At 44.5% G+C, this 27776-nt stretch overlaps 1 protein-coding gene across 1 annotated transcript in view; it reads right to left on the bottom strand.

The window, feature by feature from the left end:
• OSBP (oxysterol binding protein) overlaps positions 1-26923 on the bottom strand; it is a 37726-nt gene extending 10803 nt beyond the window's left edge. The window contains exons 1-9 of the mRNA XM_059709250.1: positions 26308-26923; positions 21591-21799; positions 19663-19913; positions 13597-13795; positions 13253-13355; positions 12901-12955; positions 12571-12702; positions 7418-7663; positions 7009-7129 (exon numbers count right to left, since the gene is read on the bottom strand). Of these exons, the coding sequence (XP_059565233.1) occupies positions 7009-7129; positions 7418-7663; positions 12571-12702; positions 12901-12955; positions 13253-13355; positions 13597-13795; positions 19663-19913; positions 21591-21799; positions 26308-26678 (1687 nt within the window). The 5' untranslated portion in view covers positions 26679-26923. The remainder of the gene's footprint in view (positions 1-7008; positions 7130-7417; positions 7664-12570; positions 12703-12900; positions 12956-13252; positions 13356-13596; positions 13796-19662; positions 19914-21590; positions 21800-26307) is intronic.
• Positions 26924-27776: the final 853 nt, after the last annotated feature.

The following is a 27776-nucleotide window of genomic DNA, read 5'->3' as shown; positions in this document are numbered from 1 at the left end:
ATATATGTATATATATATATAAAAATAACAGTCAATTCCCTCTGTAACCACTAGTGAAAAGGACACATGTGGCTTGGTGTGCCTTTCTTGCACAAAAGGTTAAAGTATCCCTGGTAGCTGCAGCATCAGATGATGATGACAATGACATTGACAATAATACTAGCAACTCTGTGAGAGCACTACTGTGAACCAGACACTGTGCTAGGTTCTCCTCATATCTCATCTCACTTCATCTTCACAACCATCTTAAAAATATATCCAAATCTCTTGCTCAACACCTCTCCCACCACCACTGCAGACTAAAACACCATCCCCCCTTGCCAGAACCTCTGTAACAATTTCTTTTTGGTCTCCCAGCTTCCACTTTTGCCCCCTTAAAGTCTCTAGTCAAAATAATGTGTTTAAAACATGGCATATCAACTTAACACTGCGAAAAAATCTCTCAATGACTTCCCACTGTATTTCGAACAAAACCCTCTCAACTCATCCATCATGTTCCTCCTCACTCACTCTGAACTACCTACTGTAGCCCTGTTGTTTCTCAAATAGGCTATGCTTGCCCCCAACTCAGGGCCTTTACCTTTCAGGTTCACTCTGCCTGGAAAGCTCTCCCCAAATCATCTTTTGGTTGATGTAACCTTTTCAGGGAGGATTTCCTTGACCACCCTATCCAAGGAACCACACACAGACACACAGACACACAGACACACACACACATTTCTCATTAACCCTTATCTCCACTTTATTTTCTTTGTAGATTTACCACATATAAAGTTATTTATATATTTACTTTTTGTCTATTTAAGAAAAGAATGCAAGATAAATGAGAGCAAAATGGCTTTTGTTCACCACTGCATCCACAGCACTTAGAATATTTCCTGGCATATAGTGATACTCAGGTAACTGTTGATACTTCAGCTATAAACACTATTTGTTTCCTGTGGCTGCTGCGACCAATTGACACAACTTAATGGCTTAAAACAACACAATTTATGCTCTTACAAGGTGGGAACAGGCTAGAAGGGATCAATAGTGGAAAAGCAGGGACATATGTAATACTTCCAACAACATAGATTTAACTTAAAATATAATAATAAAAAATATATAAATAAACACAGAGCCATTTCAAATGTATGAAGAGGAAGATAGCCACTTCCAGAATGGTGGAGTAAAGACTTCCATGTATCTGCTCAAAAAATCAACAAGAGTACTAGCAAACATTATCAGAATCAAATATTTTAGATCTCTGAAAATTAAACAAAGGCTTAAAATAATTCAAGCAGCATTTATTCAAGACAAATGGCTGAACCTCAGTAAGAAAAATGAGCTACGTGGCAGGCATTTTAACTTGCTCCCTTCCCACCCTCCTCTCACCAGCTTGACAGTAGCCTTGATTTCAGCCTAGCAAACATTTCTGGGGAGCCTCACACTTCACCAGTAAGTATGAAGCTCCCTAAAAGCCCCATCTTCAAAACACTGTCATTACCTGACCATTGTGGTGGTTCCTGGTAAACTCCCACTCACAGGGCTTATCTTTATTTGACCTGGCTCAGCGCCTGGTCACCTTGAATAGCCTTTTCCCTGGGGTGATTATCAAAACCATCAGTGGCAAGTGATGCTCTAACACAAGAGCTGCCTGTAATGGTGATAAGAGTTGGAGTAGTTGAAGAAATACAGGCCAGAAATTACCCAAAATTGACAAACTCCTTAACCTACACAGCCAAGAAGCTCAATGAACTCCATGTAGGATAAACTCAAAGAGCACACACTGAGGTCTATCATAATAAACTATTAAAAGACAAAGACAACATCTAGTAGGTTAGGCTCAGTGGATAGAGCATCAGCCTGCAGACTGAATGGTCCCAGGTTCGATTCCAGTCAAGGGCACATGCCCAGATTGCAGGCTCAATCTCCAGTGTGGGGTATGCAGGAGGCAGCTGATCAATGATTTTCTCTCATCATTGATGTTTCTACCTCTCTCTCCCTCTCCCTTCCTCTCTTAAATCAATAAAAATATATTTTAAAAAAAAGACAAGGACAAGACAAATCTTGAATCTAAGAAGTGATGTACTACAAAGAAGTACTCCTCAATAAGATTGTCAGAAACCATGGTGGCCAGAAGGCAGTAGGATGTACATTCAAAATGCTAAAGGTAAAAAATAGTCAAACCAAAAATTCTATATCCAGCAAACATATTCTTATTAAGCAAAGAACATAAGACATTCCCAGCTAAACAAAACCTGAAAGAATGCCTAGCTAGCAGATCTGCCCTTGAAGAAATACTAGTCCTTCAGGCTGAAATGAAAGGACACTAGACAGTAACTTAAATCTACATTGAGAAATAAAAGAGATCAGTAAAGAAAACTACAATCAAACTATATAAAATACGGTACAAATGTATTTTTTGCTTGCAACTTTTTTCTTCTATATGAGTTAAAAGACAACTGCATAAAGGAACAGTTATAAAACTATGTTAATATGTAAAAAAAAATACAGTTTGTATGAAAATAAAGGCACAAAGGAGGGGAAAGGTAATGGATCCATATAGGTGGCAAAGTTTTTGTACACTATTGAAATTAAATTGGTATTAACCTGCACTAGATTATTAGAAGTTAACTGTAATACGCAGGATACCCACTATGAAAATATCTTTAAAAATACAGTAAAAGGGGACGCTTTCCCCCTCCCCATGTGGGAGTCTGTACTTGTTCTTTAATAAATTCCACCTTTACGATAAAAAAAAAAAAAAAAAAATACAGTAAAAGAAATAACAAGGGAACTAAAATGGTAAATTTAAAAAATATCTACTTAATACAAAAAAGGTACTAATGGAGGAATAGAGGAACAAAAAAGACATAGGATGTACAAAAAAATACCAAATAGTGGATGTAATCCCTACCTAATCAGTACTTATAATAAATGTAAATTGATTAAACACTCTAATAAAAAAAACACTTAGAAATTGGGAGAACAGATAAAAGGGGATATGAAGGGGATATTTTAAAAGATATTTTTATTGATTTCAGAGAGGAAGGGAGAGGGCGAGACAGAGAGAAACATCATTGATGAGAGAGAATTATTGATAGGTTGCCTTCTACATACCCGCATTGGGGATTGAGCCCCCAATCCAGGCATGTACCCTGACCAGGAATTAAATTGTGACCCTCTGGTTCATGGGTTGATGCTCAATCACTCAGCCACACCAGCAGGACTATTCCTATTTTTTAAATATACACACGACCCTCTTAGAGATCCTCAGGTGGCCTCGCAGGTGAAAAATCATATTACAATATGACCCTAGTTCTGAAAATTAGGTGTGAACATCCCAGGTATTTACTACTATTAACTTAATACTTCTGAAGTTATTAGCTTCAAAGATAATTAAACAATTAGAACCTTTTTAAAGGTCCCCACAAAAGATCAAGACCAAAAGTGCTTGATCTCCTTTTCATCTAAGAGCCTTTTGCATATTAATCATGAAGTAGCAGAATTAACACTCCAGTTTCTTTTCTCCTTTTGTAATTATAAACATTCCTGGGTTTTTTCCTGGCTAATTTCTAGTTTTCACTATAACTGCCATATTTTCTGTTTCTGAGAGAAAAGGAACTCATTAAAAAAACAAAAACGAGTGCTGCCGAAACTGGGTTGCCTCGGTGGGTAGAGCGTCGGCCTGTGGACTGAAGGGTCCCGGGTTCGATTCCGGTCAAGGGCGTGTGCCTGGGTTGCGGGCACATCCCCAGTAGGAGATGTGCAGGAGGCGGCTGATAGATGTTTCTCTCTCATCGATGTTTCTCACTCTCTATCTCTCTCCCTTCCTCTCTGTAAAAAATCAATAAAATATATTTAAAAAACAAAAAACAACAAAAAAAAAACGAGTGCTGCACTAGCTGGTTTGGCTCAGTGGATAGAGACTCCGCCTGCAGACTGAAGGGTCTCAGGTTCAATTCCAGTCAAGGGCATGTGCTTGGGTTACGGGATCAATCCCCAGTAGGGGGTGTGCAGGAGGCGGCCAATCAATGATTCTCTCTCATCACTGATGTTTCTATTTCTCTCTCCCTCTCACCTTCCTCTCTGAAATCAATCCTATCTAATAAAAGAGAAACATGGTAATTGGCGTACGACCACTACCCTTCCCATTAGCTAATCAGGGCAATATGCAAATTAACTGCCAGCCAAGATGGCGGCCGGCAGCCAGGCAGCTTGAAACTAACATGAGGCTTGCTTGCTTCAGTGACGGAGGATTCCAACGTTCCCCGCCTGCCGCTGCAGGCCTCTGAGCTGCAACTCTAAGCAACTATGTAACAAATATAGAAGCTAAACAAAACCCCAAAAACCTGCTTTAGTCCGCCCGGCTTCAGCCAGCAGGATCGCAACATTGTAAGCAAAGGCTAGAAACCTACTTTCAGCAGCGGAGGCCTAAGAGCTGGAGCCAAGACTCAAAGCTAAAGCTGGCCCAGAATAAAAAAAAAAAAAGAAAGAAAAAAAGGAGCGGTTGGGAGCTTCAGTCACCCCCAGCCTGAAAACAGCCCTCAGCCCCTCACCCAGACTGGCCAGGCACCCCAGTGGGGACCCCCACCCTGAAGGGTGTGTGACCAGCTGCAAACAGCCATCATCCCCTCACCCAGGCTGGCCAGGCACCCCAGTGGGGACCCCCACCCTGATCCAGGACACCCTTCAGGGCAAACCAGCCGGCACCCACCCGTGCACCAGGCCTCTACCCTATATAGTAAAAGGGTAATATGCTTCCCAGCACCGGGATCAGCGTGACAGGGGGCAGCGCCCAAACCCCCTGATCGCCTTGCAGCTCTGTGTGTGACAGGGGGCGGGGCCACAACCTCCCTATCCACCCTGCTCTGTTCGTGACAGGGGAAGGCGCCCCAACGCCCTGATCAGCCCTGCTCTGTGCCTGATAGGGGGGAGCTCCCCAACCCCCTGATCGCCCTGCAGATCTGTGTGTGACAGGGTGCGGCGCCCCAACGCCCCCCCCCCCAATGGGCCCTGCTCTGTGTGTGACGGGGTAGAGCCATAACCTCCCCATCGGCCCTTCCCTGAGTGTGACAATGGCGGCGCCCCAACCCCCTGATCGGCCCTGCTCTGTGGGTGATAGAGGGCGGTGCCCCAACCCCCTGATCCGCCCTACTCTGTGAGTGACAGGGGGGAGCTCCTCAACCACCTGATGGGCCCTGCTCTGTGCCTGACAGGGTACGGAGCCCCAACCCCCCTGATGGGCCCTGCTCTGTGTGTGACAGGGGGCAGTGCCCCAACCCCCTGATTGGCCCTGCTCTGTGCATGACAGGGTACAGAGCCCCAACCCCCGATGGGCCCTGCTCTGTGAGTGTCAGGGGGCAGTGCCCCAACCCCGATTGACCCTGCTCTGTGCATGACAGGGGGTGGCACCGCAATCTCCCCATCGACCCTGCCTTGAGTGTGACAGGGGGCGGCGCCCCAACTCCCCAATCGGCCCTGCTCTGAGCCCCACCAGAGGCTGCACCTAGGGATTGGGCCTGCCCTCTGCCACCCGGGAGCAGGCCTAAGCCAGCAGGTCGTTATCTCCCGAGGGGTCCCAGACTGCAAGAGGGCACAGGCCGGGCTGAGGGACCCCCCTCCCCCCCCGAGTGCACAAATTTTTGGGCACCGGGCCTCTAGTAAAAATATATTTTTTAAAAAAAAAAGACGATTGCAGTGCACTAATCAAACACTGCAGCCAGGCTTCCTGGAATATGGAACCAGGGCACAGAAAGCCGTAGGAGCTCAGGCAGGTGCTGTCAGATGACTCTATAGAGCTATTTGGTTTCTCTCTGCCTGCTTTGGGCTTCTTTTTATGTAGATCGACATTTGCTCTTCAGCACACACATGGCCAAACGTGGGCTGCTCTAGTTCAACAGAATATGGAGAATCTCTGCTACATTTCCCCTACAATACAGACTCTCTAACATTGTTTATTAGGATTCCTATTCTCAGGCCTGGTCTTCTTGATCTTGGTGCAAAAGTAACTTGTCATCCAATAGGATCTTTCATGTTTTGTGTTTGTTTGTTTTTAAATCTTCACCCAACGATATTTTTCCATTGATTTTTAGAGAGAGTGGAAGAGAGGGGAAGAGACAGAGAGAAATTTAGATGTGAGAGAAACACATCAATTGGTTGCCTCCTGCACAAGCCCCAACCACGGCTCAGGCCGGGGAGGAGCCTGCAATGGAGGTATGTGCCCTTGATGGGAATCGAACCTGGGACCCTTCAGTCCGCAGGCTGGCACTCCACCTACTGAGCCAAACCAGCTAGGGTATGGATCTTTTAAAATAAAATTTCCTGCCTTAGTCGGTTTGGTTCAGTGAATAGAGCGTAGGCCAAGGACTGCAGTGTCCCAGGTTCGATACCAGTCAAGGGCATGTACCGTGGTTGCAGGCTTAATCCCTGGCCCTGGTTGGAGTGTACGAGGAGAGGCAACCAATTGATGTGTCTCTCTCACACTGATGTTTCTCTGTCTTTCCCCCTCCTTTCCACTCTCTGAAAATCAATGGAAAAATATCCTTGGATGAGAATTAACAAAAATAAATAAAGTTTTCTCTTACCTGGAAGTCAACCTTTACCTAAATGATATCTAACCCATCCAATAGAGGAAGAGAGGGTAGAAAGGAGAAGGGGGAGGGATAGCTGAGAAACCTCACCTTGTAGTCACAATATTTTTTATTTACAGAGAGAACTCAATTGCTAGGGTAATGATAGAAACACCAGTTAAGAGATAGAATCTTTTTGTATGTTAAAATTTATATTTTAAAATAGTACTTAAAGATGCATTAAATATAGCTAAAGACGACAAAAAATGTATAATTGGGTAGGTCCTTAAAGCCTCATCCCTTCTCACTCAATCAACAGCTGAGACGTTAAATGACTTGTGTAGAGCTAGCAATAAGGTTCAGGGCCCAAATCAGACTTTCAGTCTCCTGACTCTACCATGCTAGAAGTTCCTTATTCCGGGCGCACTAGTTCTTACAAAGATGGTGGCCTTACCAAGGGGCATAATGGAGAGGTATTTGCCTCGAAACTTGCTGGTGATTTTGATTTCCTGACGCAATGTCCAGCCATTTTTTGACTCAGCATGGTGTGCAGCAGCCGGGGGATGATGACTCACCTTGAAGAAATCAGTGATTCAAATTAAGAAGAAAGGAAGGAAAAGGAGAAGGTATTGCCTAGTAACTGGTGGTGAACACCCGAAATTCATACTTGCCATTTTTACACTTATACCAGCGTAGACGCCTGAAGGAAAAAAAGGCAGTGTGGGATGACAGGGACTGAATTTCTGCAAACACAACACCAGGAGAGTGGTGGTGGGGGGAGGGGAGGGGAGGGGAGGAGCAACCAACAAATCATGCCTTTCTTAAAAAAGAAAAAACGTATCACCGCCCCGAGGCACCTTTACCTGCTCACAGATGGATCGGAACCCATTCTCTTCTAATCGGTCTAGTTCAAAAGTCTCCCCAAGGAGTGGGTTGAATGGCTTGCTGGTACGGGAGACAGTAGTGGAGTAGGAAGACACGGTGAAAGCTGCAACATAACAGAGCTGTTCTAGAGAGTTCTCACATTTTGCAGCTCGATCTAACAGCTCATGGTATTCCAAATCTTCAGTAAGGCGCTGAAGCATGGATAAGGGTTCATTAAAGTTTACCTGTCAGGAGAAAACAGATATAAAAACTTTGCCCACACATCTATTGGAGACAGATTAATTTTTCTGCAGGTGGAGAAACATACTGAGTTGTCATGGTGATAAAGCAAATCACTAGGAAGAGGCCTTTGCTCGGTAGAACAACTCTAAGACCTAACCTGGAAGCAATCCATTCTCCCAAGTCAACTGTTCATGTCAGTGAGTGGTATACACCACCTTTTCATTTACTATAAACTCTTTGCGATGGGAACCATGCCTCCTGTTCATCACTGCATATGCAGTTACCAGTGCCTCACACAGGAGACTATCATCAAATAGGTAATGAATGAATAAAAGAAGAAATGTATTTTAGCACAAGTATACCCAGAGAGGAAATTAGGTATTTAACATTGTTGAGGGAGGAAAGAAAGAGTAGTAATTTTTCAGTATAGGCATGTCCTGGCTAGTGAAACAAAAACATTACAAAAGGTAGCTTTTACTCCTGGACCAGATGATCTCTAAGGATCGGTTCAGTTCTTCATCGGGCCAGGATTCTGAGTTCTTAGCCCTGAGGCTGGACAGTTGTTTTCTTGGACCTGGAGTGCTCTTAATGGGACTGAGAGCCAACTTAGGGCACTCAACCACCGAATATCTGTGTATTTCTGCTGGGGAGAAGACAGATGTCCATTCACCTGAGCATTCACTTACTCATTCCACAAGTATTTATGGGGCCCACATGTGTGTCAGACCCTATGCTACTCACTGGGTGTAGAGAAGGGAACAAAAGAGACTCTGTCTCCCAAGCATCCGCCTTAAAAACAGCATTACTGTCTAAATTGACTGGGATTTAAGATGACATTAGTTATTTTTAAAAATGCTTTATAAAAACAAAAAAACAAACTGTTTCAGCTTCTAGGCTAGCCCATAAAGCTTACTTAATCTGCAATACAGCTGAATAGGCCTGGATATCACTAGCTGGAGTTCTGAGTCCAGGGAACAGAGGAAGGAAAAAAAATTCCTTTCTAGTGAATGTGGCCTACAGCAACATTTCTGTTAAACCAAACCAAAACACTCTTCTTTCCGACAGTCCATCTCTTTTTCATCTTTGTCCAGCCTCCTACCTGCCAATCCCTGAGCCTGATCAGACTCCCCTCATATTTACTGTCCTCCCGATTATAAAACATCTTGTAATTTAAAAATTACATATGAAGCCCTAGCTGGTTTGGCTCAGTGGATAGAGTGTCAGACTATGGACTGAAAGGTCCTAGGATCAATTCCAGTCAAGGGCACATACCCAGGTTTCGGGCTCAATCCCCAGTAGGGGGCATGCAGGAGGCAGCGCATCAATGATTCTCTATCATCACTGATATTTCTATCTCTCTCCCTCTCCCTTCCTCTCTGAAATCAATACAAATATATTTTTAAAAAATTACATATGAAGGAAAAAATTTACCTGAAATGCCATCAGCCAAAGATAACCATTACTTGATAACCATTAATATTTTTATGTTGTTTCTATGTATTTGTACATGTCTAGGTAGTCTACTAGAGCCTGCTTTTTCTCGGAGGAATATACCAAGCATTTCTGTGTGAAAATTTCCCAATGAAGACAGAGCCATGGGACCAACATTAGAACACTGCTCTTATAGGAAGTAGAATCTACCCTCCCTCAACAAATAGCACCACTCTCCAAAGTCACCCTCTTGGCCCTGACAGAAGAGCACTGTGACAAGAAACATGCACAACAAGAGGGGGACAGACTGACAGAGCTTCCATCTTCCAAGGTGCTGATTAACTATGCCAACAAAATTTCTCATTGGCAAAATTTCAGGTGACACTAAGTAATATTTCCTGACATTCAGAACTGGGGGTGGGTGGTATCCTCTCCAAATGGCTAAAAGACATCTGAGCACTGCCTGAGACTAGAATCATTGCATTCTTAAGCTATCATTGCTTTTCACACATACACAACCCTGGCCCTGAACTGTTCCTGGAACCATAGTTTCTCTAAAAGTACCAAGCTTTTTATATCAGTCATTTTATCCCTTGGAGGCCTAGTAGAAAAACAAACGAATCTGTGAATTTTAAGTGGAAGGAAGCAGAGAACTGGTAGCAGAAAATTGGTTATATAGCTGATGGACAGTTGGGCAGCCCAAAAAGACAAGCTGGAGATGAGTAACAGCAGGACAGAGAAAAGCAGTGGTGTTACGGTGGTCCAGAGCCTGAGGCATCAGGCAGAAGCTAAGACCCCTGTAAGTACCTTGGAGTTTCTCCCTACTCCAAACTCCTCCTGGTGCCTGGCACTGGTGGAGCTTCCGTGCCAGCAGACACAGAAGTCCGAGCAACGTTCTAGGGGGACCAGCTTTCCTATGACACAGCACAGGGCAGGGCAGGGCGAGGACTAGACCTGGAAGCAAACAGGTACAGGACTGCACATTCCTAGTGGCAAAGTCAACAAGGAACTAATGGTAAAGGAGGACGGGGAGGTCACCTGCACTCGGAAGTGGTTTCTAAACAGGGTCTGCGTTTCCAAGGCTGTGGAGACCTGCCTCTCCAGGGCACCTTCTCAAGGTACTTCCTTCAAGGCACCAGACAAGTGGGGCATCTTTTTAGGCCCCCAATGAACCAGTTATTTTGTTTCACTCAAGGCCTTTTTTGGAGGTCAACGTTTTTCTAACAGAAATCATACACACTTACATATAAATTTATTTGTTTTCCAAGACCCAGTTAACTCACCACTTCAACATTTGCTAAACGGTGTATGTGCTAGGTACTGGGGAAGCATCACGGTTACAAAGACAGTAAGACAGAATTTCTGTTCATGAGGAACGCAGTCCATGGTCACTGGTCCATAAGCCCCACGAGGGGAGGAGAATGCTCTCTGTATTTCTGTATGCCACGGGCCTGGCTATGGGTAGAACCTGCAGCCACTCTCCACTATCTATTCTTCCCTCCTTCTACAAGTAGTAGAACCCCCAATTTTTAACTAGGTTATGCTACCAAAAATAGTCTTCATTGCCAACCTCTTCCCCAGCTAGCTGTGGCCACATAACTAAGTTCTGGCCAAAGAGATTGAAGTGCAAGGGTTTATGCAATTTCCAGGAGCAAGCCCTTCTTTTCTTTCCTTCCTGCTGGCTGGAATGAGACCCTGAAGGCCCACATTGGAGCAGTCACGTAGGACCTAGAAATGGAGGCCACAGGCGGCAGAGCAAGAGGACAGAAAGAGCCTGGTCTGGACACTGCAGAGCACAGTACCAGCCCTGAGCCACCTACTTCCTGACTTTCACATGACATGAGATAAGCTAATATTTGTTTAAGGCAGGGGTTGGCCAGGCTCTTTCTGAAAAAGGTAAAATAATAAATATTTAAGCTTTGAGGGCCATATGGTCTCTATCACAATCATTCAATTCTGCTCTTGAAGGACAAAAGCAGCCACAAGAAGCAATCGAATAAGTGTCACTGTGTTCCTATAAAACTTTATAGACACTAACATCTAAATTTCATATAATTATCACGTTATGAAAAATTATCCTTCTTTTAATTTTTTCAATCATTTAAAAACATAAAAACTGAAATTTATATAATCTTATTAACCAATGTCATTCCAATAAATTTAAACAAGCAAGTGATATACACTGCCCAGACATAAACGATAGAACCTGAAGCACAGGAGAGGTAACATCTCACCCTGACCAGATGCATGGATGAAACTGTGCTGAATCCTGAAGAAAAGGGTATTTATTAAAAAATAAATTAAAAAAAAAAAAAAAGCCGAAACCGGTTTGGCTCAGTGGATAGAGCGTCGGCCTGCGGACTGAAGGGTCCCAGGTTCGATTCCGGTCAAGGGCATGTACCTGGGTTGCGGGCACATCCCCTGTAGGATATGAGCAGGAGGCAGCTGATCGATGGTTCTCTCTCATTGATGTTTCTAACTCTCTATCTCTCTCCCTTCCTCTCTGTAAAATATCAATAAAATATATTTTTTAAAAATAAAAAAAATAAAAATAAAAATAAAAATAAGAAGTGCCGAAACCGGTTTGGCTCAGTGGATAGAGCGTTGGCCTGCAGACTGAAAGGTCCCAGGTCCGATTCTGGTCAAGGGCATGTACCTTGGTTGCAGGCACATCCCCAGTAGGAGATGTGCAGGAGGCAGCTGATTGGTGTTTCTCTCTCATCGATGTTTCTAACTCTCTATCTCTCTCCCTTCCTCCCTGTAAAAAATCAATAAAATATATTAAAAAAAAAAAGTGACAAGGGTGGGTGGGAAGCTGTTGAAATTTCGAGCAGAAAGAGCAGTGTGTGCAAATGCCCCGAGGGAAAAGACAAGATGCCTCCAAGTACCTGAAGGGAATTCCTAATGACCAGAACACCTGATGTGTGAGCACAGCTTGTCCTCAGGGAGGAAGTAGCAAGCCCACCAAGGAATCTGGTCTACTCTCAAAGCCATAGAGGTCTAGTGAAGGACTTTCAGCTAACGAGTGACATGACCACATAGTCAACAAAAAGATCACTTTGACAACAGTGTGGACAGACTGGAAGAGGGCGTAATTGGAGGCAGGGAAGTCAGCCCAAACATCATGGCAATGGTCCTCACCTGCTTGGTTGAACTGCTTTTGTTTCTATGCTCCCCAAACATCTGTATGCACAGTACTTCAAACAACACTATCATAGGAAATATCTTCATGTTTGTTTCCTTTAAACCGCATATTTTTTGAAAATAGAGACTATTATCTTTGCATGGCTAGCATAGGAAACTACTGACACAATGCATCTGATTCTAGGTGATCTGGAACACACCAGAACCACAGCTCACACTGGAGCAGATCACTGTAAGGGACAAAGGGTAACAAAGACCATGCACAGATTGCCACAGCCATGGGAGGGACCGTCACAGCAGCTCCCTCCACTGAAGCCTGGTGTGAGAACCTCACCGGCATGGGGATCTTAGAGAGTTCTTTTCCGATGCAGTTCTTCATGATGCTCCACAGATTGAGACTATAGTTGGGTTTGTATGGTATTTTAGTTCTCTTTTCCTTCTTGGTCTCTTCCAGTTGATGCTTGTACTAAGAACAAAACAAAGCCATTCAATCTCCCACAAAGAACAGAAACCCAGTATTATAACCTTCCCTTCCCCCATGCTAAAAAGTATTTCTAAAAAAACAACAATCAGTACTTTCTGTTTCTCTTGGTGCGTTACAAGCAAATCCTTGAGAATCACACCTCAAGTCCCTCACTTCAGATAACTCCCAAATAAGAGTTACCTGTTCATCAAGGCTGATGTCACTGCTGGCTCCACTGATGTTGCTGCCAGTACGTCTACACGGATGGGAAATGTATGAGAATTAGAACAAAGACCAGAACTAGAGTTTGGTCCTCGCCATTCTTTACAAAGCAGAATGCTAAGCATGCTGCACAAACTTAATGGGTGATCGAATGACACGTAGAATAAAATATGTCTGAACTTAAAACATCTCTGGTCAGGTAAAAAAAGCTAACAGTTTCCACTTACTCAAGGAAAAGGTCCTAGATCTCAGTATGATACTCCCCTTGAAGCATTTCTAACCTGTGGATGGTCAGATACGTTCATTCTTATCAGGATCAAAGATAACTTACTTGTGGCCCAAATTTTCAGGCATGGTGATGATCTCAGGAGCATCAAAAAATTCATTCTCATCATCCTCATCACTCATGTCTCCTTTGCCGGAGCAGCACTGATCTGCAAGGAGAAAAGCCTTGTTTATTTACTTTGGTCAAAACGTGGCTCAGCAGGATTTTAAATACGAGTCACAAACAAAGCAACAAGTGGTAAAAAGCAGTGGAAAAGACAGAGGAAATCCGTGGCACCAATTGCATTTCACATGAGTCACTGATTCCGGAGAACTTGGAGTTCTTCTACCAACTGCAGAAAACGCCCCGGCTCCACTCAGAACAGGCTACCCAGAAGCCCAGCTTCTTACCTTTGCCTGGACCCGCACTGCCAGAAGGGTGTGCCGGCAGCACCGTGGCTCCCCGGAAAGCCCTCTCTAGATGGTTATGCTGCTTTGCCAACTGCTCCAAGGTCTCCTCCAGCCGGATCCTCTGGTCTCGCTCATACTGCAGTGACTTCTGCCATTTTTTACTATGGGTCTGGGCTAACGTAAGAAAATCTCTACAAGCCTGTAGGGGAAAAGAGTTAATAAGTGTCACTCAACTAATCAGAGACACCCCTCAGGTCCTGTGAACCCATTCTGGGAACTTTACAGGCAGATTACAAAGGCAGACTTTCCCTGTTAATCCCCAGTAGCAGGGACAGCCAGCTACAAGAGGCAATGAAGGTCGACTCCAGAAAACAAAATGAGCATGGTTGTCACGGTTCTTTCATATTTTCCTGGTCATGAGGACTAACCAAATGCCAAGGGAGCAATAAACCTAGACAAAGTATTTGTGGCAACATCACAGAGGGCAGCTATGTGAACTACACCAAAAAAAAAAAAATCTATTGACTGAAAGAAAGAGGAGGAAAAGCATAGGACTGTTTTCAATAAATTCTCCACTAAACCCAAGTCACCTAAAGCTGAAGAATTCAGGCACTGAGAGTAGAGAATCTGCACTGAATTGACCAAATATGGGGACACTGACTTTGTTTTTATTTTGGTCACTAAGAGAAACAACTGACCATAAAAATTAGAAGCCTACCTGAGGAATCAAAGGAAGGCTCTAGAGACAAAACACAAATCTGATCAGATCATTGGCTCCCTGCTGGTACTGGGACCAAATCAAAATCACTGGTTATGAATATAAAGGACCCTTCACAGGTTACCACCTGCTTTTTATCCTCCTCGCCAGGCTCCTGGTGATTCCCATTTCCTGGAGCGACATATTTCTGTCAGGCCTGCCTACGTATCATAGCATATGCTATTCGCTGTGCTTAGAATGCCCTCTCCTCCCCCTTTTCTCTACTTGGCCAAGACCTCTTCATTGTTTCAGATCTATGGCAAATGTTTTTCTTCTGTGACACTCCCCCACCCCCCAGTCGCTTAAGCACCCAGTCTCTTCTGTACATTTCCACAGCACTTGGCACACATCTCTATTCTATACCAGCCACAGCAGCCGCATGACTGATGTACAGTATATCCAGATGTATCATACACAACTTGAAGACACAATTTATGGTTAATTCATATACTTATCTTCAGCTCCTTAGTAGCTTTGTACATAGTAGGAGCCTGATAAAGTTTGCTTCATAAATAAATAAAGCAATGTATATTTAAAATTAAATGCCCTGCCGAAACCGGTTTGGCTCAGTGGATAGAGCGTCGGCTTGCGGACTGAAGGGTCCCAGGTTCGATTCCGGTCAAGGGCATGTACCTGGGTTGCGGGCACATCCCCAGTGGGGAGTGTGCAGGAGGCAGCTGATCGATGTTTCTCTCTCATCGATGTTTCTAACTCTCTATCTCTCTCCCTTCCTCTCTGTAAAAAATCAATAAAATATATTTAAAAAAAAAAAAAGTAAAATTAAATGCCCTGTTCTAGAGAAACTATAAGGTAAGTAAAATTTCTCCACCCATGGTTTCGATTATTGCCTCTAGGCTAGATGACTGTGAAATCAGTAATTCCAGCTCTGTACTCATGGAGCTTTCAGACCAGAATATCCAGTTGCCTATTCAGTGGCTCAAAGTAATCTCAAAATCTGTGGGTCCCAAAGTGAACTCACCATGTTCCCTTTCTGACTCTGCTTCTCCCTCGGTGTGCCCCATGGCACAATCGTTCCAGGGCCCTTCCACGTACCCAAGGCAAAAAACCAAGCCACATCCTTGATTCTGAGTTTTTAGTCCCTCCCACATTCAATTATCTAGTCCTATCAATTCTTCTTTAATGTTTCTGGAATTGCATACTTCTTTCCATCCTCCATACTCAGAGGCAGAACATACACTGGAGTTGGGTTGTTGGGGCTCTAATCACAGCTCCATCTCACTATCTAGCTATATGGAACTCTAGGCAAGCAATTTAACCTCTCTGTGCTTCATCTTCCTCATCTGTAAACAAAAAGGAACAACAGTAACTACCTTAACCATTTGTATGCCATAAGCATCTATAGACGCAAGCAGCAGACCTTTTTTAATTGAATTCAAAATATTGTGGTAGTTAACTGGTTAAAGAGTTGCAGCTTTATATATAAAGCATTTAGAACCAATATGGCTCACAGGAAGCATTCAACAAGGTGTCAGCTATTATACTAAGTCTGCACCAAAATCGATCTTAACCTCTTTTAATGCACTACTACCAAACCCAGTTAGTATGATCTGCACCTCATCTTCTCCACACTCAATTCCTTTCCAGTCTCATCTCTAACTGCTACTTGCTCCACTAATAATCAATTACCAGCAGTTCCCAGACTTTGGAGAGAAGGAGGAATCTGCTTAGGCCACACCTCTACCTGGATCAACTCTTTTCTTTCACTTCCTTTTAATAATATTGATCACAACTAATATTTAGTGAGACACAATTACATCAAACATTTGCTGAACACTTTATATCAATCTACATATAGAAAACCCTAATATGCAAATAGACTGAACTGTGGAACAACCCAACAACCGGTCACTATGATGTGCACTGACACCAAGGAGCGCACGCAGAACATGAAGGGCATCGGCCATGGCGGGATGGTGGAGCAGGTGAGTGAGGGCACCAGACCAAGGCGGGGTGCTGATCACTGTCATTGGGGCGAGCCTCTGGTGATTACTGAAAATTCTTTGCTCTCACATGCTGTGGTCCTGCTGGGCACTTGCACCTGCACCTGCTGCCGGCACCAGAGTTGCTGCTCGACCCGCTGCCGGTGCCCAGCGCCAGCCCCAATTACTCGGTGCTGTCAGTGGGTGCAAGCGGTGGCTGCTGGTCCCAATCGCCCCTCAGGGCTTCTCCACCTCCCCTGCTCCTGAGGAGCAATCGGGGCTGGCAGCCGCCTCTCACACCCACTGCCGGTGATGGCCCCGCTCGCACCTGCTGCCAGTGCCAGAGCTGCTGCTCGCACCCGCAGCCAGCCCTGATTGCCCCTGAGAGCTTCTCCACCTCCCCCTGCTCCTGAGGGGCAATCGGGGCAGCAGCTGCGGCTCGCACCTGCTCACAGCATCGCTCCACTTGCACCCGCTGACGACACATGGTGAGCGGGGCCGACGCTGTCAGCATATGGGAGCGGTGGTGGGAGGGACCAGGCAGGGGCGCGGAGACCCGCCCCTGTGCCCACCGCAGCCTCGTGACCCACAATTCCTTTCAAGGTGCACGAATTCATGCACTGGGCCCCTAATTATCTAATAAAAGCCTTGCAACAACTTTGTGAGAAGCTTACTAGTATAGTCATCATTTACCAAAAAGGAATTGAGGTTACAGAGGAAGTAGGTTGCCCCAGGCTATATAGTTAACCAAGGCAGCTGAACTTAATTGCCTTTTTCTTTTTTAAAAAATGTATTTTTATTGACTTTAGAGAGGGAGGGAGAGGGACAGAGAGAGAAATATCAATGATGAGAGAGAATCACTGATCCAATGCCTCCTGCATGCCCCCTATTGGAGAACAAGCCCACAACCCAGGCATGTGCCCTAACCAACAATCAAATCATGACCTCCTGGTTCATAGGTCATCACTCAACCATTGAGCCATGCTGGCCGGGCTAACTGCCTTTTTTCATAGGCAGGCTCTCTTTGGTCTTTCAGAATTCAGCTGAATTCTAATTCTATATGCTATATCAGCAGCCTGTGCTCATTTCTGTCATGACTTGTCACAGTCCTACTGATCTGGTAACTTCTCTGTCCCCTCATCAGAGAGTAATGTTCCTGAGGGCAGGGACCACACCCACATCTGTGTTTTTGTGGGTTTTTTTTAAGTATATTTTATTAATTTTTTTACAGAAAGGAAGGGAGAGGGATAGAGAGTTAGAAACATTGATGAGAGAGAAACATCGATCAGCTGCCTCCTGCACACTCCCCACTGGGGATGTGCCCGCAGCCAAGGTACATGCACTTGACAGGAATCTAACCTGGGACCCTTTAGTCTGCAGGCCAATGCTCTATCCCCTGAGCAAGACTGGTTAGGACTGTGTGTGTTTTTTTAATTTATTTTTTTATTGTCTAAAGTCTTACTTATGCCCACATCTGTCTTATATTCCTTAGCATAGTGCCTAGGAGACAAAAGGTACGAAATAGATGTCCACTTAATTAGCAAATGGATATACTAGCAGTGTCAAACTTAATCCCCTGCTTAGATTCACTTTGGTAGTAAAAAAAAAAAGCTACAGCCTACGAAACTGAGTAAAATGTATTCTTCCTTTGGGATAAAAGCCCCTTCAGGGATGTGATGTGCTAATACTGTAATTTCCAACATGCATATTACACTATAGGCCTTGCCACTACCACTAAAAGGTATAAAGGAAAGACAGTGATAAAAAACACATTTTAAGCAATAACCAGCTATGAAAGGGGTACAGGCAGTGCACTAGGTGAGAACAGAATAAAACCCAACTTCCCCCTGACTCCCAAGCAATCATTCCCTGTAACACAACTTAGGGAAGAACTGCCCCGAGGAACAAAGATGAGCACAGTTTCAAAAGCAAAGTCTAAACTAAACTTTCAGTTTTATGAGAAATTTTTTAATCAAGAGGTGTTTTATTTAGCAAATTTTTCACATCTAGAGTAGAAAAAAATTGTCATGGAGTAGGATGTTCACCTGACAAGGATAAGAGGTGACATTCACTACCAGGAGACTTGGGTCTGAGTTGTTCTATTACTTATTCACTATTAATTGGACTGTATGACTTATGAGGACCAGCAGAGCAGGTGTCATTAAGAAGTGCCACAGTCTGGAGAATGAGCACACGACTACACCTGAGAAACACAGCATCAGTGCTGGTGAGCAGAGTCCTGGAGACGGCTGACCTTCCTACAGTGGACAAGACAACTGTCCTTTCTACCTTCTGTGAGTCAGAGCTCTGAAGATGAGAAAAATTAAACTTCCCCTTTGTCACTGGGAAGACCTTTGATCTCTAGGAGCCACGCAAGAGCCACACTAGTTCTAAAATGTCTTATTACCACTCCCCCAACAAGGGAAAATCTGGCCCTAGTGAAGTAATTTCATCCTATTTAATAAGGTAAGAAAATAAACAACAACCCCGCATAAGCCTTTTCTCACAGAGTCCCCTTCTCACTTACATTATGAAATGTCTTCTAGGGTTTGTTCTCAAGTTGAAACTGCTAAAACAACCTGCCAGGTGAGAATCGGTTACCAATAGAGGAAAAACAGCACTGCTTAAACCAAGTAGTCATTGCATACCGATCGCCCAGGATCTGAAATATAGCACTAATGCCCATGGGGCTTTGGCTTCATCTAAAGCCTTGCAGCCAAGCAGCAGAAGTACCCCAAACCAGCAACAGCCGCTAAGACAGAAGTCACGAGGAGGCAGAGAGGTGGCCCCTTCTTTTTAAACAGAAGTGCCCAAAGCTGAGTGTTATTGTCTTACCACCCAAAATTACCCTTGAAATCAAGGAGTAAAGATGGAATAACTACTATTATAAAGCTCTCACTTGATCCAACCCCCATTTACCACACCGTGGGTGAGAATGCATTAGCAACATAGGGATCAGACTTCAACTTAAAGCTCAAAGAACTTGACAATGGAGGGGCCCATGAGATCTTTTAGTTCCAACAGATAGATCTAGCTCAAAATAAATAAAACCACAATTCAGAGAGTTACAGGATGCAATTAACATCACCATCAGATGTTCTGCTGGTGCCAGAAACAGGGCTGGAACTATGGACTCCTAACTAACTCCAGCAGCATCCTCCTGACCATTTGAGCAGAGCAGAAAAGTCATTCCATCTGTTCACCCCATTCTATTTCATGCAACAAACAATGTAACTTAAATCCCTCGAGCCGCAAAGCAGGACCTAATGTCCTGTACTTTATCAATTACAATTTCCTGGCATTTTGGAAGAATTACATTTTGAAAGAGGGAAAGGACAAAAAAGCCACACAGGCACCATCTGCACTTACGTTGATCATGGCATTGGATGTGATCCTGAAGAGTGTGGCCCGTTCGTTGACCTGCTTGATCTTCTCGTTGCTCTCAGCAGGCAGCCTCAGGGACTCCAGCTCACTGAGGGAGCGCTGCAGCGCGGTGCCGTGCTTGGCTATCAGGTCATTGCATGTGCTCAGGTCCTCCACTTTGCTGGACAAGGTCCGAAGGGTATTCTGCAGCTCTGTCTTGTCAGTTTGTGAGACAGACTCTTCATCTCCTGACTCATCTGCAGAAGCAAAAGGTAACTTACATGATTCCAGGCCCAGAAGTGAGAGCCTGAACCCTGCCAACTCTGCCCACAACCAAACTGACACTCCTCCCATTGTGCGTTCTGACCACCCGACAGCTTGCCATTACCAGACTTCTCCACAGTGTGGTCCACAGCCCACCTGCATCACAAACACCTGGAGTTCTTCTTATAGGTGTACTCACTGGCCCCACCCCCAGGGACTTTGATTTGGCTAGTGTGAGGTAAGGTCCAGAAACTTGCATTTCAAATAAGCCCCTCAGGTAATTCTGATGCACACTGAAGTTTCAGAACCTAGAGATCAGGATGGAAAAGATAACTGGCTCCTGGGGTTAGGTATGAATTACTGAGCCTTTACACTTTAGCATGAGGGTTCCAATCCAGCCCCAGCTGATTATTACTGCAAATCCACTATCACTTGTTAGGTGTTCGGTAGGCCCTGTATGACATGGGCTGAGAATCACAGTCTAGCTCCTTATAAACAAAAGATTAATTAATTTATTTGTCTTTTCTGAAGAGGAGAAGAAAATAAAAAAATTATCTTTTCTGACATTAGAGCAACATTGCACTGAAATCAATGCAAGGTCTTCTGTTAAATGACTCTCCAATAATAAGTCAAGCAGACAGCTATGTTGTACCTCTCGCTACCAGATCTGTACTTAATACTTTTGTAACTGCAAAGTGTTTCTCCAGCAGTGGCACCTCTTTTGGGCAGGGAGCCAAACATCAGCACTAAAATCAAAACAAAAGTAGTAAGGAAAGACCTAATGCAACTGCTAGGCCGAGAGGCAGGGCCAAAATGAAAACACAGCCTGTTACCAGAATGTTTACAAAGCAGTGAACTTTCCTTTCACTGCCTAGATAATAAATATGGTATGGGAAATGACAGGGGATAAGAAAAACAACAGGTGAACACAAGTCAGCAGATGACCATCTTGGTCAGCTCCAAGCTCAGTATGCTTAAACTATCAACATCTATGGGGGAAATCCTACCATTTTCCTTGAAGAAAAATACAAAGATTATCAGATTGCTCTTTTTCAGTGAAACTAAGGTAGCAAAATGAAGATGTTTCATAGAAAACGTCACATAAAATGTTTTGGCAGTCTACAAAGATTGTTTCAACTCCACTAACAAATAGCTAAGGAGAAGTCAGGAGAAAATTAAAAAGTAAGATAAATACAAATTGTGAGTTGTAATAATCCTAAGAGTGATCTAGCAATAAAATAATCATTTCTCATAATTGTAAGATAGTCAATTGGCATTAAAACCCAAAGGATAACTGTTTATGCCTGTATGTCATAAACCTCAACCTCAGCAATCCTGGCATTTGGGCCAGATAGCTAACTCTTTGTTGTGGGTGGCTGTCCTCTGCATTGCAACAGCTTCAGTGGCCTCCCTGGCCTCTACTCACTACAAGTCAATAGCACCAGCACCTCTCATCTGGGACAAGAAAATGGCTCCAGACATTGCTGAGTGTCCCCTGTAAGGCAGAACTGGCCTCACTTGGAAACCATCTCTCCAGGAGAAACACTGCATGATGTACCCGAGACATCTAGGTGATAGTTGATAATTAAATGACAATGAAGGATAAAATAAGATTTGTGCGTAAGAGGGGCAAATGAAAAGTTTCCCTGACAGTGTTCTTTGCTCCCTACCTGATTCTGCCAGCATCTTCACAGCCTTGGCCTTGGCCAGTTCCAGGGCCGTCACCCAGCGCTGCCGCTCCACTTCTGAGCTGGCCTTCAGATGGTAGGTCTGAGCACCCCCATTGGAGATGATAAAGTTGCAGGAGTCCTCCACAGTGATGTTGGCTGTGGCCAGGTTGATGGTACCACGGCAGGTGTGTCTCATTTCTGCCTTTGACCTGCAATAACGAGGCAAAGACATGCTAAGAAGAAAGCTGTAGGTGGTTTGTCCTTGATCAATTCCATTTCTTTTCATAACTTTTGAAAACATAGTAGTCTTAAGGAGCAAATTCTAATATTTCCCTGAAATTCAAGAACCAGTCAGTAGGGATTTCCTTTCAGAGCCCAAGTATTGTTTCTGAGTCAGATTGTATTGCTCTGCTGTTCTTCTCACCCTTAGCAGTTTAAAAAGAGGCTTCATTGAAGTATAAGGATAAACTATAAATTCAGCAATTTTAACTGTATGATTCAGTGAGTTTTGACAATGTATATAACTGTGTAAGCACTTCCACAATCAAAATATAGACTATTTCCATCTCCCCAAGAAGTTCCCTCATGCCTTTTTGCAAGTAGGAATTACTTTTTATTTAGAAAGTTGTAATTATAACCGGGGGATAGGGGAGGCTAGGGGACTGTCTACGGCGGGGGGGAAAAATGGACACATATGTAATACCCTTTGTAATACTTTAAGCAATAAAAAGAAAAGAAAGTTGTAATTATAAAATAATGCTTTATAAACTCATGCATTTTACATGTACTGAACAATCTTCCCCAAACGTAACTCAGCCTAAATGAGACCTGTCACATTGCTTAGAATTGTACTGCAGAAGTATAAGGCACACTTACATGATTAGAGTATTAAATACTGACTACAATTCAAATGATATGAAATAGGAATAAATAGTTTTCTGTGGGAGAAAAGACAAAATAATCATAAAAGAATCATCAGGTGTCTAATCTTTCCCTGCCAGGTTCTTCCCTAAGGTCCACTGACCTCTACTGGTGGCAACTCCTAAGCCATCCTATTAATAGCTAGGAAAGATTCAGCAAATCTGTTCTCAGAGGGCTGGGTGTAAAATTTTTCCCCATCGCTACTGGCAGTTCTATTCATAGACTAACTTTTGAACTTTACAGGACCGCTTGGTGACAACAAGCTACAAGAGACTTCACATGAGCTATCAAGCTGCTAGCACAACTGGGTGTACAGTGTGAACTGTGCTAATTTCCCCATCACCCGCTGGCTATGCCCAGGGACCTGCCTGTTGAGACCGCAGTTTTCCCTGACCAACTTGGAGCATAAAGAGGTCAAAGTCCTTTGCCAACTGCCATAGTGCAAAGCAGAGCCATTTCCCTTTCACTGGAGCCAAGCGGCCAAACACACCTGGCACATCCAGAATCTCTGCAAGCCAAAAATGACACACGCCCGTCCCCAGAAAGTGACTAGGTGTGTTTGAGAGAGTTGGTTTCCTGTGCTTAGGAAGATAGATTCCCTATTGTTCAGTTTGTCACATGAAACTGGTTTTTCATCCTCAAATGCACAAATGAGCTGTATGGGATGGCCAGGGGGTCTCAACGGACTGGGCCACTTTCCATCCTCTGCACCTGCCACACTGTAATGTGAATCCCTGTTTTTTCTATTCTTCCCTCCCCTCCCCCTCCCCCAAGCTTCAGTTACATTATGAATAATGCAGGCCGAATTACAGACCCACAGCTGACTGTCCGCTCACCCTTGCTTTCTACTCCTAAGGTGCTTCTTGGACCTTCTACCTCATTCCTCACAATGTGTTGTTACTTTTCACAAATCACTTCCTAGGAATCTCTGCCTGTTCATCTTCATGAACTAAAAAGTTTCTCAAATTATATAAAGTCTGTAGCAGTTTCAAAAATACAAAGAAATCCTGGGAATAAGGTAGCCTTGACCTCAGGGCTCTTGGGTTTGGGCAAATACACCAATGGCTATACATGATTATCGAAGCTGAAAAAAGAAATTACTTCCAGGGTACAAAGTAAGTTCTTCAGGCACTACAATATTAGGTGGTATTTTCTAGCTAGAAATTTCTTCCCTGAAAAGGCCAGTTGAAACAGTAATTCCATCTCTAGAAGCTAGCCAGGAAAACTAATACCGTGGGCCTGTCATGATGTGTCTGGAAGAGCTGGGATTCTACATTCGGTTTTAAATAACTGGCCATCTGTGTAACTAAGTATGTAAGGAAGAACAGGATACATAAAAAGAGGCAAGTGGTGTTGCCAAAGCCTCTTAGGACAGTTCATCAGAGGACAGGTCTAGGAAGAACAGGATCTCAGTTAAAAAGAAAACAGTATTTTTTAAAAGGCATGTGTATAGGAAATGACAGGTTTTGGAGGCATGAAAAGCAAGAGGAATGACAACTTAGCCAAACAACTCTAGGAAGATGGGAACCGGAAGAACTCTATTAGGTAGAATAGACTACCAACATAGTTGGCCAGATGTATTTCAATGTGATTTTGAGGGTAATGCATAGACTTGATAACTCTGGATCCTGTTGCTTGGTTGATTTGTGGGTGGTACTATCTTAGCTGGCAAGGACAGGCCCATGGCATAGTTCCCAACATGTGGTTTGGTATGTTTTGGAAGGAGTTTTATCTGTGGTCAGACAGGTACCACTAGCTCTTGTGAGAGAGAAGTCAAAAATGGTTACAAGTACTTGAAGAGAACACATTAAGTTATTAATGCCCAATCAAAATCAATATTGATTAGGACTGGTACTGATCAAAGAATCAACTGGCTGGGAAAGTGGATCTGGTAAGAACTTGGATGAGGAAAAATGATCATACACTAAGACCCTTGGCTGGTACACACTTTTGAAAATGGGGAATCAGTGTTAACAGTGACTTACAAGTCAAATTAAGATATGAACCAACTGAACATTAGAATGATGGTCAGTTAATTTTTTTAAATATGTTTTTATCCACTTTAGAGAGAAAGAAAGGGAGAGAGAGAAACATTGATTGGTTGCCTCCTGCAAAATCGCACCCCAACCAGGGATGGAACCCACAACCTGGGTATGTGCCCTGACCGGAAATCGAACCAGTGACCCCTCAGTGCATGGGACGACACTCAACCAACTGAGCCACACTGGCCAGGACTGATGGTCAGCTTAATAGATAAACATGAAGTTGAGTAGGGGAAAAGCTTTGGAGCAAACACAATTTTTTATTTTTTATCTAACCTTAAAGTCCTAGATAAGTAATTAGAAGAGGTTAAAATTAAAATTAATTCTGAATATAATAATGCAAATAATATACAAAACCGGTTACAATTAATGTCACTTAAGCAGTGAGGAGGCACTAAGGCATTTTCCACTGTTCCTAACTCCAATTAAACCTCCAACTCGCACATTTGATTTCCCCTAAAAATTTTCTAAGGGCCAATAAAATAGAGTTAATGGAAGAGATTCTTCACCCTAACTCTCCTGGTGGCAGAGTGACTACTGGCAGAGGAAAAGAAATAGAGTGCGCTGCTCTTAACAGCAGCGTTCTGTGACCCAAATAAGATGGTCTTCATAAAAATATTTAATTAGAAACGCCATTACACGAAGCAAAGTCTCCCTGTATACATTTTGAATATAATAAACACAGTAACCATGAGCTATAAACTTAGTTGCGATTGATACTTAATTATCTCTGTATCTGATTCATGTAATACTAACCTGGGTTTTAGGTTATGTTGGTGTGAACAGAACTAGTTTCAAATCCTGACTCCTCAAGACTTTGGGAAAGTTGCCCAAGTTAAGTCTCAGTTTCCTCATCAGGAATATGGGAATATCTCCTAATTCCCAGGTTGTTGTACCTAAAACACCTATCCAAACTGTCTAGCCCTCAGAAAATGTTTACGCCCTGCCCCCAAATCCGGTATCTTAACCCCTCTATCTATAGTAACATGAGTAGCCAAAAACATGTTATGTTATGGCAAGTCTGTGACCATAAATATATGACATACATTGTTGAACAGAAATAAACCATACCAAAGACATTCTTTTTTTAATAAACAAACCAAACTAGCCAGAGACCCCAGAAATATTACTGGATGGAAAACTTAAATCATTCTCACGGGAGGAGGTGGGGCAAGCAAAAATAAAAGCAGTACTGGAGTGCACATCTTCATTCTGAGCTGTCTGTCTAGGAGAAAACATACCCAAGTCTTGGAGAGATAAGGAAGACAGGGGATAGATGGAGGCCACCCTGTCCTTGTGCCTGAATGTGGAGAGAGCAACGGCCGGTACATCAAGGGCTGCTAATAACCTTGAAATTTGGAGACTGGGCACAGACAGCTAAAGCTAAACCTTGGGACTTTTATGCTAAGTTCCTTGGGAGCAGTGCCTGGGCTTTGCTCTCCTATATGTGTCCCCTGTCACCTACAACCGCGTCCTCGTGCAGAATTAATCATTGCACCCACGTGCTGGTGGAAACATAATGGAAAGGCCAGGGGCCGAGGGGTAAGGTATGGCACCGAGGCTGGGCAACCCAGGTAGAGGGGTACGTCGTGGGGCATGCTCTCTCCGTGACGGTGGGCTCGGGTTGCGGGCTGTCAATGCGCGCAGGTGACGAAAGGGGGCCCGGGGCGACCTTGGCTGCGGGGCCGGCCGGAGAGGGCGACGGCGAGGGAAGGTGGGCTGCAGTAGGGGGACAGCGCCCCGGAAGAAGTTACCTGTAGTAGCTTAGTAGCCCGTTGCTCAGCACGAACCAACGCCGCTGGTAGCCTTTGATATAATTGGTCCATTTGAAGAGCCAGCCTTCTCGAGCCGAGCCCGAACCCCCAGCGACCGAGCCGCCCGAGCCGCCCGAGCCCCCGGCCGGAGGTGCTGGGGCTGGGCCCGCCGCCGCCACTGCCCCGGCCCCGGGGCCCGGGCCGCTCGCAGACGCCGTGGCGACAGTGCCCGGCGCGGCCCCAGAGCCTGGCGCCGAGTCTCCGCGGCCGCCTCCGCTTCCCACCACCGGGGGACCAGTGCCGCCACCGCCCGGAGCTGCAATGGCTGCCGGGCCCGGCCCCACCACTCCTCTCAGCTCCGTCGCCGCCATGAGCTGCCACCGCCCCGAGACACAGAACCGGAACCGCCTACGAGAGCCGCCGTCGCCGCCGGAGCGCCGCACACAGCCAGCGCATCGGCCGCCGTCGCGTAGCGTCACCGCCCCGCCAGGCCCGCCGGGGGAGGAGGGACCGGCTGCCGGGAAGGAGGAAGTCAATTGGTGCCGCTGAGTGTCACTTGTGGAAGATCCCTAGGACATTGGCATTTTCCTGGGGCCTGTCATTCCATACAACCCTCTGAGAGTCCCGGGTAGGACGTGTCCGCCAGCCACGTCATTGATTGGTTCTTATGAAGGCCAATCAGACTTATGTAAAGCTCATTGGTGCTTTCCTGAAGTCTCCAGCACTTATGGACTCGAGAATTCAGAGTGCCCGGCCAATTTGATCGTGGATTGGCTCGTGTTTCCGCCACTCATTTCATTTTATGTTCCCGTCACTGCCACGTCACCCGCTCCCATCATTCTTCCTAGCGTCCCTCTTCCGCCCTAAGGATTGGTGGTTGGTATCAGCTGCTCAACCTCTTCTACCATTGACTGCATCAGTTGAGGAAAAAGGGAGGTGTCTCATTGTCACATCCCTTACTTTCATTTCTTATTGGTTGTTATAAATGGCACTCACCTTATGGCCAATGAAAGAAACGTATTGGAGGAGGCAGGCCGAAACAGCCAATAAAATCTGGGATGAGCGCCCGGGGGGCGTGTCCGCCTGTTTCTTACTTTAGGGGAATTGGTGGGAGTAAAAGCAAGTCAGTCTCACTAAAGGGTTAAGTGCCGTGTTGGAATCCCTCTTGCTGAGCTAAGACCTCTGTAGCTTTTTTGTTAGGAAGAGTGATTCTGAGCAGTCAGTCTCCCCTTTTAGAGCACTCTTCCAGCAGCTGGCTCGGATCTGGAAGCCCAAATTTCTGGGGAACCCAGAAATAGCTTCCCTCCTGGATCCACGATCCTCCTAATGACCTTCCCTGGTTTTCTTATTGCACCACATCTTTATCTCTTGTTTCTAATTCTTTTTCATATATATATATATATATATATATATATATATATATATATATATATATTCATATTCGAGAGGGAGACAAACATCAATGATGA

Source organism: Myotis daubentonii, chromosome 9 (genome assembly GCF_963259705.1).
Source record: "Myotis daubentonii chromosome 9, mMyoDau2.1, whole genome shotgun sequence".
Taxonomy (NCBI): domain Eukaryota; kingdom Metazoa; phylum Chordata; class Mammalia; order Chiroptera; family Vespertilionidae; genus Myotis; species Myotis daubentonii.
Note: the sequence above shows the minus strand (reverse complement) of the source record. Positions and strands in the feature narration are given on the sequence as shown.